Genomic DNA, 11,387 nt, shown 5'->3' with positions numbered 1-11,387 from the left:
TGTTTTCCATTTATACACCTCAGTCATATCCCCAATAATTCTATGCCTTTCTAGAGAGTGCAGATTCAGGGCCCTCAGTCTATCCTCATTGGGAAGATTTTTGATACATGAGATCAAGTTTGTCATTCTCCTTTGTACGTTTTCCAGTACATTATTATCCATTCTGTAATACGGTGACCAGAACTGAGCAGCGTAATCTAAATGAGGCCTCAGCAAAGATACATAGAGTTGAAGAACAGCCTGAGGACTCTTATGCATTGTTGTCTTGGTTTTAGATTACTGCTAACTAGATCTCCCAAATCCTTTTCGCATTCAGTAATATTAAGATATATATTATTTAATTTATATGTGGCATGGTTGTCCAATATTTAGAATTTGGCATTTGTCTATATTAAATTGCATCTGCCACTTCTCCGACCACAGCATCAGTCTATTAAAATCTTCCTGGAGTGGTCTAATGTCCTCATTAGAATGAATTAGGCGTCCTATTCTGGTGTCATCAGCAAACTTGCTTATGTCGCTATTTATTCCCTCATCAATGTCGTCTATATAAATTGTGAACAACAAAGAGCCCAACACTGACCCCTGTGGAACACGACTTGTGATACACACCATTCTCATTTCTCCCCATTGACGCAAACTTCCTGCTGACTCTCTTTCAATCGTCTTCAGTTTTTCTAAGGCTCCTGTTCAGCGATTAGAGTAATATTCTTGGAAGACTTAGCAAGTGCAGGTACTCTATAACCAAAGGTGTTGAACCCATTCCAAGCATCATGAAATAACTCCGATAACTTCCAAAACCCTCTGGTATTTATATGTTTAATAATAATAATTTCTTTATTTCTACAAGTACACGTACAAGGTATACGGATCATAGCTGACATCAGTGACATACTACTATATTTCTAGAAAGCCCTTTGTTATGCAGAGCATTTCAGGTAAATTAGATCAATTTTGTCCCAGGATGCAACCCAAACCAGTCGGCTTAGACCCATGTACCCATTTTACTGATAAGATAACATGGACAGCACGTGCCTTGAGGAAACACGTTCTAATGTTTACTACCGTACGGGTGAAGTGAACCGCCGGACCTCATTGTGTGAGTTGAATGGGCTAGCTATTTCTCTCTTTATCCCATCAATCCCAGCTGCCTTACCCCCTTTCATTGTACCCACTGCCTCACGATCTTCCCCCATACTCATAACTCACTCTTCCTCACTCCTACAAGATGTTATTCCTCCTTGCCCTATACACGAAATCACAGCTTCTCTATCTTCATCAACATTTAGCAGTTCCTCAAAATATTCCCTACATCTTCCTGATACTTCTAACTCTTCATTTATTAACTCTCCTCTCCAATTTTTAACTATCAAATCAATTCGTTAACTAGGCATCCTAAACTTATTAATCTCACTCCAAAACTTTCTCTTCTTATCCAGGTGCATACACACTTATTTTAATTCAGAATATATATATATATATATATTATATATATATATATATATATATTATATATATATATATATATATATATATATATATATATATATATATATATATATATATATATATATATATAATAATAATAAATAACTACACTGCGACTAGCTAAGGACTCGAACCCATGTTGATTTGGTCTGCTTCATTGTGAGCGAAAACCACATGATGCTCTAACACACAGGAACACCAAACCCTACAAGAATCGCGCGCCCAGCGGAGCTAGGTGTTTTACCATGATCCGAGGACACACGGTGGTGTGTGTGCCTCAGAGCTAATTTCATTCTACTCACCGTTTGGTGTATTAACCTCAACAAGCAGTATTTTATATTACTGCAACCACGAACAAGTGGTATTGATCAATAACAACACTGCGACTAGCCAAGGACTTGAACCCACGTTGTTTCGGCCCGCCTCATAGTAAGCAAAAATAGGGCCACCGAATCCTACAAGAATCATACACCCAGCAGACTTAGATGCTTTTACCGTGATCTGAGTACATACATTGGTGTGGGTGCCTCTTAGCTAATAATATAAAATAATGCTATTCAAGGCTAGTACACCAAACGGGAAGTAGAATGAAATTAGCTCAGAGGCACCAACATCACCATATGTCTTCGGATCTCGGTAAAAGACCTAGCACTGATGGGTGCATGATTCTTGTAGGATTTGGTGTTAGAGCATTATGCGATTTTCGCTCACCATGAAGCGGACCAAATCAACATGGGTTCGAGTCCTTAGCTAGTCGCAGTGTAGTTATTTATTATATATACATATATATATATATATATATATATATATATATATATATATATATATATATATATATATATATATATATATATATATATATATATATATATCTTCAGCAACATTTAGCAATTCCGAAAAATATTCCCAGCATCTTCCTGATACTTCTAACTCTTCATTTATTAACTCTTCTCTACAATTTTTAACTATCAAATCAATTCGTTCACTAGGCATCATAAACTTATTAATCTCATTCCAAAACTTTCTCTTCTTCTCCACGTGCATGCACACTTATTATGACCCACCTTTTGCATTGAACCCTTATTTTAATTCAGAATATATATATACATATACATATATACATATATATATATATATATATATATATATATATATATATATATATATATATATATATATATATTTGTGTGTGTGTGTGTGTGTGTGTGTTTATACAGGGTTTCTAAAAGTATTTTCTAGAGGGCCGGGGAGAGGTACTTGAGGTGGTTTGGACTTTTTGAAAGAGAGGGAGAAAACTAAATAACTTGGAAGACGTATAAATCTGCAGTGTAAGGAAGGTGGGGTAGGGGTCGTCCTAAGAAAGGTTGAAAGGAGTGGGTAAAGGACGTTTTGTGTGCTAGCGGCATGGACTTCCAGCAAGCGTGTGTGAGCGTGTTAGGAGCGAGTGGAGACAAATGGTTTTGATGACTTTACGTGTTGTTGGAGTGTGAGAATGGTAACATTTATGAAGGGATTCAGGGAAACAGGTTATCCGAGTTTTAGTTCTTTATGTAGGAAGTACAGTGCCTTCGCTCTGAAGGAAGGGTGTTGATATGTTGCAGGTTTTTAACAGTAATGCAGCTGCACCTCTGGCAAGGCAGTGTTAGTGTGAATGATAATGAAAGTGTTTCTTCTTTTTAGTCACCTTGACTTTTTCGAACAATACCCTTTATCTTGGTGTATACAATAATGCTATGTTCACAATAAAATGACCTTCAGATTGTTTTTGCAGTCCGCTCATACTGTCGCTAATGTAATATTTACTAAATCCTGTAATAAATGTCCGGGGCCCAAGACTGTTCAACTACCTCCCAGCATACATAAGGTGAATTACCAATAGACCCCTGGCTGTCTTCAAGAAGGCACTGTTCAGGCACCTAAGGTCAGTACCTGACCAACCGGGCTGTGGTTCATACGTCAGTTTGCGTGCGGCCACCAGTAACAGCCTGGTTGTTCAGACCCTGATCCACCATGAGGCCTGGTCTCAGACCGAGCAGCGGGGCCGTTGACCCCCAAAACCTTCTCCAGGTAATCTCGAGACAGTGTTGTTTATAACTTGGCTGTCGAGTTTTTAAAGGTGTTGGACTTACCGAATGTGCCGGAGGTTCACGAGTTGACTGAAGGATTAAACATTTTAGAGGAATTTGAGGTACTAATGTTTACAGGATGGAAAGAGATTTTAAATATTAGATGATCTGTAAGTATTGGAGGAACTGGATGCGATGCTGTACTGGAGATGTTTTTTTCTTTCTGAATATATTGCAAGAAGTAAAATTTGAATATAATTTTGAGGTGCTTTGACATCGTAAAGAAATTGAACACATTGGTCAAATTATATTGAAATTTTTTAAAAATATTTGTATCAATGCCTTTGGTAAAAACTTAGTTAAATTTCCTAAAATATATTTTTACAGGTTTAAAGCTTGGCTCCAAAATTATTTGAAATGCTGAAGATGCTGAAGGAGCTAAACCTGACGGGGTTGGATACCGAAGGCTTCGAAGTCCGCAGGCATTCGTGATACTAGAAACGTAATAAGAAATAAATTTATTTTTTATACATTTTAAGAGTTAATAGAATAACTCTTATGTACATAAAATTTGACAAATAAATATATAAGATTAATAATGGAGAATGTACTTGGTATTCCAAAATAATTATATTTTCTTGTCCTTGTCTACGGGAGAAATAGAACAAGTGTTGTGGATCTTGATAAATTTAGGGAGTCGTGGTGTGCAAGTGAGAGGAGGGAGTTAAATGTGTCTCTCACAGATGACGGGCTTCAGGTGGTGGCACGCCACGTCGTGCCATAAGATGCCATCATTGTAGATGTTGTTTAGCACAGACAGGCAGTTCTCGTTTCCATTCTCGCGGTTGTCAGGTTGAGGTCTGCCGAGTCTGTAACACAAATCAAACCTCATGAAACACACAATTGCATTTCTTTACTCAACAATCTCTATATTATATCTATATAATGATAGGCCTGCTAGGCCTGCTAAGTCTGCTGTATATCACTAAACAGCCGTAATGACACTCAACTCTCTTTACTTTGAATTCACTATTTCACTTATTTATAATAAGAGGTCAAGATTCCTAATGAATATATAAATATAGTTTAATAAATATACAGTTAATGGTTAGTAACTAATGTTTCTTTAATCTCTAAGATAATTAAAGTGTCTGTCTCTTTAATTATTAATATTGCATGTTTATATTTATATTCATTCTTGAGTCTCACTATATAATTCAAGCGGTGAAGCCAAGAGCTTCAGCTTTTGGTTTCACCTCTTAATCTTAAAATTCTGATTTTTAGGGACATCTGGCTTTTCAGATTCTAAAGTGCTTCTTCCCCCTCAGCATGATCTCACCCTCGTGAGATATACCATATATCTCACGAAATCGTAATGACACGATTGCAAACAAACTATACCACGGGCGAGATTGAACCTACAATTGTGGCTAGCTGGTCCAGTGGCTAACGCGACGGTCTGGAGTTTTGAGACTCTCTGACCGCGGGTTCAATCCCGCCCGTGGTATGGTTTATATACCATATGTTTTTACATAGGTTTGGTTCTGAGTATTACTGCACGTTGAGAACGTATGTGTGATTTCTTTAGTTTCCTTTTTACGTTTTTTACGTAGAGGCTCAACACTGGAGCCACATATTCGAGAAATGGTCTTAAGTATCCATTTTATGAAGAGTGCCTTATGATGTTCCTGGTTAGGATTCTAAGGGCTATTCCAATATAAGGTGATCTTATTAATGAAGAACCAAGAGATTGTGCAAGTATGGGCATGTGTTTAGTCACGTATATATGAGGTGGCAGGGGTCGAATCTGTGCTTCTGTTCCACTGTGTGTGTGTGTGTGTGTGTGTGTGTGTGTGTGTGTGTGTGTGTGTGTGTGTGTGTGTGTGTGTGTACTCACCTAATTGTACTCACCTAATTGTGGTTGCAGGGGTCGAGACTCAGCTCCTGGCCCCGCTTCTTCACTGATCGCTACTAGGTCCTCTCTCTCTCTGCTTCCTGAGCTTTGTCATACATTGTCTTAAAGCTATATATGGTTCCTGTGTGTGTGTGTGTGTGTGTGTGTGTGTGTGTGTGTGTGTGTGTGTGTGTGTGTGTGTGTGTGTGTGTGTGTGTGTGTGTGTGTGTGTGTGTGTGTGTGTATGTGTGTGTGTGGACAACTTACCCTCCAGTGTGTGACCAGTTATCAACAGTGAATGGTTCACCATTCAACCAGGTAAATCCTGAGCCAGACCTCACACCACCAGTCCAGATGTATTCCACACGATCTGTAACAAATATAAATCTATATATAAAAAGTGGCAAAACAAAATTACTTTATTTTGGAGGAATTCTAAGTATCTTCATTCAATATGTCTCTTGAAGGGAGATCGATGCCTTAACCCCCGAAAAGGGAACATGAAGCTAAGAATTGTTGTTTTCTTTCTTTCCTAGTTTTAATAAAGACTGCTTCCCATTTTCCGAGACGTTCCAAGATCCACATATACGTAAGTAAATATTCTATTATTTTTTTAGTTTATTGATAAGATGTATATTGATTAGATAGGGCAGGGAGCAATACATGTTTTCTTCCCTTGATCCTCATGGTTTGTTAAATTATGCTAACTCTGGTATAGTCTCAGTCTTGTGGTCTTGGTGCGTCTAGGTCTTGTATAGCCTCAGTATTGTGGTACTGGTGTGTCTAGGTGATCTAGTGTAGTATCAGTGTTATGGCCCTAGTGTGTCCAGGTCTGGTGTAGTCTCAGTGTTGTGGTCCTGGTGTGTGCTAACTCTGGGAATAATCTTGTTAGATATGCAGTTTTTTTTTATTATTGGTGGGGGGATAGTTTGTGTGATCGGTAATATAAATTATTTGTCTCAGACTATCTCTAGTTTTGAGGACGAAACTTTCAATACGCCCTTTGCGAAATGGTCCACAAGGGCTTACCGCTTCTCGTAAATGTCCAACTTGATAACGCAAGAACGAATACTAGTAAAATATATTAAAATCACGTGAGTGTGATGGAATACATGTTAGACTAACCTCCTCCAACAACACTAATAACGAAGGCGATCTCTTCCCTGGAACTGATGCCTATGGGCTGCCATCCCCTGCCCAGACTGGTACATACCCTGGCAGCTTCAGTGCCAGTGTACTTCCTTCCACCGTCGTGTCTCCATGAGAAGTAGTATTCACTGCGGCCCAGTGTGGCGTCAACCTTTGAATGAAAATTAACTTTATTCATATCTCTTTAAATATTTCTAATTAGCGATAAATATTAATATATTGTTACTAGAATATAAAACTGAGCACTAAACTAGAGATGTTAAAGTATGCTAGGCACTAAGTGAGAGTCTGCTCTACTCATCTTCAACTCTGTTGCTAAACAATATCCTTTCTGAGTCTAAATTTATCCTTCTCGAATCCTTTGCCTCGAATCTTCTCTTGATTAAATATTCTAAATATCCTCTGTTTAGCTATGTTTTCTGTCCGGACAGTGCATTTTCAATACTTTCGTAGGGGAGATTACTGATACATTAAATCAGCTTCACCTTTCCCTGTATAGTTGCCAGCACATTTTTGTCTAATTTGTAATATGGAGATCAAAACTGAACAGCTTAATCTAAATGTAAATGAGGCCTTACCAAAGATATTTAAAGTTAAGTTTAACCTCAGGATTTTATCACAATAAACTAATAGGATTCCTCTCTTATAGATACGAAGCCAACAATCCTATTAGTTTTATTACGAATACATCCACATAATTTAGCTAATATTTTCTTTATCGAAGATTAGAACATGACATCTTTCTTCATGGAAAATCATCTGTCACTTGTTCGACCATATTAACATTTACAAGTCATCCTTCAGGTTTTTAATATCTTCATTAGAAATTATCCGATGACCTGTTTTAGTGCCATCGGTAAGCTTTATTCTGTCACTTATTATTCCCTCAACTTTGCAGTTTATGTAGAACTTTAGGAAAAAAAAACAGTCGTGGATCATTTCTAAGAAATCAGAACATTGTAGATTTCCTATCAATCTGTTTCATTTTGAACAAAGGTAAAAATCCTCCAATGAAAACTAAAGTTTCGTAGATTGATTTCTCATCATTTTCGTCCCGTAGTTCATCGTGGTCACTATCTAGGCTTTCGATTTACACCTAAAATATTTTTAAGCCCTTCGAAAAACTGCAACCAAACAGATTTCATCTATATTTTTTCCGGTTTGATTTAACAATTTAAATTTCTCCTAACATACCAAGTCACTCCGCTCTCGTTTTTGTTGATATTGTCAATTCGGAAATTTCAGACTGAGTCAGGTCTTGGTTATTGAACTAATATCCATGTGTCTTCCATATGCAATTAATTTTAGCTCGTCTATTTTATTTCTTACTCTCCGTCTAGTACTGCAACCCCCTTCGTTTCTCATCTCTCTTCTGTCTTGCATATATTTATCATCTATCAATTTAAAGTCTATCACAATTTGTCAACAGTTTCATCGACTAACCTGGTTAATGCTTCCATCTCTGCCCCAGAGAGATGCACCCCATCCTTTGCATAATCATGTTTACTGTAGAAATTATCCCAGTTATCGGCGAGTGGAATTACAAGCTCCATGCGGTAATTTTCTAGCCAGTTGTTTATTCAAGTTGCACAAAGACAAATTTACTGCCCACTCCTTGTGTAGACAATAAGATACCTATGATTGGAATCCCTACCATCGCCCTAATTAGAACAATAGTTGAAGATTGAGACACTTATGCAGCATATGGAAATCTTTATTCAGGAAACGTTTCGCCACACAGTGGCTTCATCAGTCCAATACAAAGAGGAAGGCGTAAGGAGAGGAGGAGAATGAGGTAATCAGTCCCTCAACCTGGAGTCGATGTGTTCAGTCCATCAATGGACTGAACACATCGACTCCAGGTTGAGGGACTGATTACCTCATTCTCCTCCTCTCCTTACGCCTTCCTCTTTGTATTGGACTGATGAAGCCACTGTGTGGCGAAACGTTTCCTGAATAAAGATTTCCATATGCTGCATAAGTGTCTCAATCTTCAACTTGTCGGTTTTTCAAACCATTCATTAGAACAATAGTTGCTTTATACTTAGCGAGCAACCCTTCTCTCCTGAACTTCCCAGCATCATTACCTCCAGCACTGAGACAGAAAAGTTGTTACCATTACCTGACATGATGTTATCTAACCAATTATTTCCAATTTTCACTTTATTTATTATTATTCATTTTCACAAAATTAAACACTAATAAACAGTTATGAAAATGGTGAAAAAATTGTAACATTTCTCTTAAAGAAATATAAGTAAGAGTTGAGGAGGAATATAAAGAGGATGTGTAAGAACTACTCACGGAGACGCCAGACGAAATCTGTTGAGGTGCAGGTCTGGGTCGTGACGGGAACCTTGGCTGAACCTGGAAACCTCCTCCTAGGGGAGTTCTCTGTAATGGTTGAGGACGGCGGTGAACTGGTTGAGGCCGACGGCGAATTGGCTGAGGAGGAAAGCGGATATGGTTCGGGGAAGGTGGCTCACAGGTCACCACAGCTATCAAAGCGATCAATAGCACAGTCTTCATCTGTAATGCAAATCCTTGATTGGTAAAACAAGAGAGAGTAGCAACGCTTTCATCATTCTGAGTTACAAATGTCTGCTTTGCATGATAGAGACAGCCTGGTATGCATGACACGCGGAGTATTTGCTAATACGTTTAGGACGGTGGAAATAATCTTATAATCTCTCTCTCTCTTTATATATATATATATATATATATATATATATATATATATATATATATATATATATATATATATATATATATATATATATATATATATATATATAGTTAGAGAGCAAATAAGGTAATTAAGAGCAACAGCGACTCACCACTGGAAGTTGTACTATAAACGGTAACCACTGAAAGATAATTATACCATTCAAAATTCTTCACGGCGTTTCACTAATGAACAACAATGACTGAGCAACACACTGAAGAGTTGTGTTGTGTGAGAGTGACGCACTTCAGAGTTGTGTTGTGTGAGAGTGACACACTTCAGAGTTGTGTTGTGTGAGAGTGATGCACTTCAGAGTTGTGTTGTGTGAGAGTGATACTCTAAAGAGTTGTGTTGTGTAAGAGTGACGCACTTCAGAGTTGTGTTGTGTGAGAGTGATACTCTAAAGAGTTGTGTTGTGTAAGAGTGACGCACTTCAGAGTTGTGTTGTGTGAGAGTTTTATTCTGATGAGTTGTGGTATGATAATGCTACGGTGTGGTGGTATAAGCAGTGACTACAGTGTGAAGGTATGGGAAGGCAGTGACTACAGTGTGAAGGTATGGGAAGGCAGTGACTACAGTGTGAAGGTATGGGAAGGCAGTGACTACAGTGTGAAGGTATGGGAGGGCAGCGACTCCCAGCTTCCGTCCATCACTTTACCTTAGCAAGAGTGCAAGTGCTTGGTGGCAGGTGACTGCCGTCTTATATACCTGCTCAGTACTGCCATCCCTCAAGGATGTTCCAGGTTTCCGTTTTTTCTCTTAAGATAACACAAGTCAAGGGAACAATTAACCTTATTTTTGGATCACCAGAAGAATTATTTTCATGATGTCTCATAGGTTAAAATTTAAATATTCAAATTCACTTGATTATCTTGTTGACAGAAAAGTTAATCATTATACAGTATAATAGTAATTATTTTGTACTGATCGTTATTGTAAATTAATCATTATTTTAAGGTATTTTTTTGCGTTGGTTCTATACTTTCTGTCATACTAAACCGGTTAGTCAATCATCCATTAAAATCTGAACCTTTAATATCTATTATTAATAGATATCTATTATTAATAGATATCTATTATTAATAGATATCTATTATTAATATTTTGTGTCTATTACTTTCTCTGCCTTAAAATCCAGACTCAATTATCTTAATCTTCGATCAGAAGATATTTGGTCGCATTGTAATACTTCTGGAAGCTTTTTCTGTTACCGTCATTCACGTTGTTTTAATTATACCAGAAAATAATAACTATCAAATATTTACTTTTCATGGAATCTTAGTTAAATCCCATGTAAAATTCTTCTTCCAGTTTTAAAGAAAAAAAAATAAATTTTTAATCTTTCTGATTGTATTCCTCAACTTTTGCCTCTTATCCGATTACACTTTAAAGCAGTGATTCCCAAAGTTGGCGGTACTATATGATAAAATCTAAGTTACGAACACTTAGATAACACAAATGTTTTACAAAGAATAATATTAACATAGAGTTATACATGAAAGCCTAGTTTTATTTTATTTTGTGGTTGGAAGTCGGAGTTAAATGTCCAAACGTTATTTTGGATACTAGTCACACGCTAGCCAGATCACGTCTACAAGGGCCGAGACTCTAGGTTTGTAGGCACTCCAAGTTATTTCAGTCTTGTAATGTATATTTCAAAGTATAATATAATAAAGATATGAGTGAGTGGTATTGATGGAGGGACGCTGAAGAGTGTGGACCTAAGACATTGGCTTAAACCTGTGGGAGAATTGGATCTGCATCGCATGGGCCAGTAGGCCTGCTGCAGTGTTCCTTCTTTCTTATGTTCTTAAGTATTGGATTTTTAGTTTAACATTGAGACAATTATTATTGTGTCACGTACTTTTCCTAGTAAATGCATTGCTACACATTTCTTTATGTTTTTTCTGCTGCATTTTGTTGTGATTGACATGATTTTTACAAAGACATATTTTTGTGTTCTAGTTTCAAATATGGCATGAGCACAGCGGACAAAAATTATGTGTAGTCAATATAGTGTGAAATACCTGAAATATGGATTTGCATCAACACTAGATAAACAACA

At 37.3% G+C, this 11,387-nt stretch overlaps 1 protein-coding gene across 1 annotated transcript; it reads right to left on the bottom strand.

Moving 5' to 3' along the window:
- Positions 1-3,992: 3,992 nt before the first annotated feature.
- LOC128690482 (macrophage mannose receptor 1-like) lies at positions 3,993-9,126 on the bottom strand. The gene is made up of 4 exons (XM_070089776.1): positions 8,902-9,126; positions 6,574-6,748; positions 5,716-5,818; positions 3,993-4,423 (listed from the first exon to the last, which is right to left on the bottom strand). The coding sequence occupies exons 1-4, from the start codon at positions 9,124-9,126 to the stop codon at positions 4,279-4,281; spliced, it is 648 nt and encodes a 215-aa protein (XP_069945877.1). The 3' UTR covers positions 3,993-4,278.
- Between the last annotated feature and the right edge of the window lie 2,261 nt (positions 9,127-11,387).

This window comes from Cherax quadricarinatus, chromosome 29 (assembly GCF_038502225.1).
Source record: "Cherax quadricarinatus isolate ZL_2023a chromosome 29, ASM3850222v1, whole genome shotgun sequence".
Taxonomy (NCBI): Eukaryota; Metazoa; Arthropoda; class Malacostraca; order Decapoda; family Parastacidae; genus Cherax; species Cherax quadricarinatus.
The sequence above is the reverse complement of the archived record's forward strand: the minus strand, read 5'-3'. Positions and strand labels throughout refer to the sequence as shown.

Coding starts and splice junctions, on each gene's coding strand:
- LOC128690482 (XM_070089776.1), bottom strand. CDS start 9,126: ATGAAGACTGTGCTATTGATCGCTTTGATAGCTGTGGTGACCTGTGAG. Junction 6,749..8,901: donor AGATTTCGTCTGGCGTCTCC/GTGAGTAGTTCT, acceptor TTTCATTCAAAG/GTTGACGCCACACTGGGCCG. Junction 5,819..6,573: donor TATTAGTGTTGTTGGAGGAG/GTTAGTCTAACA, acceptor TATTTGTTACAG/ATCGTGTGGAATACATCTGG.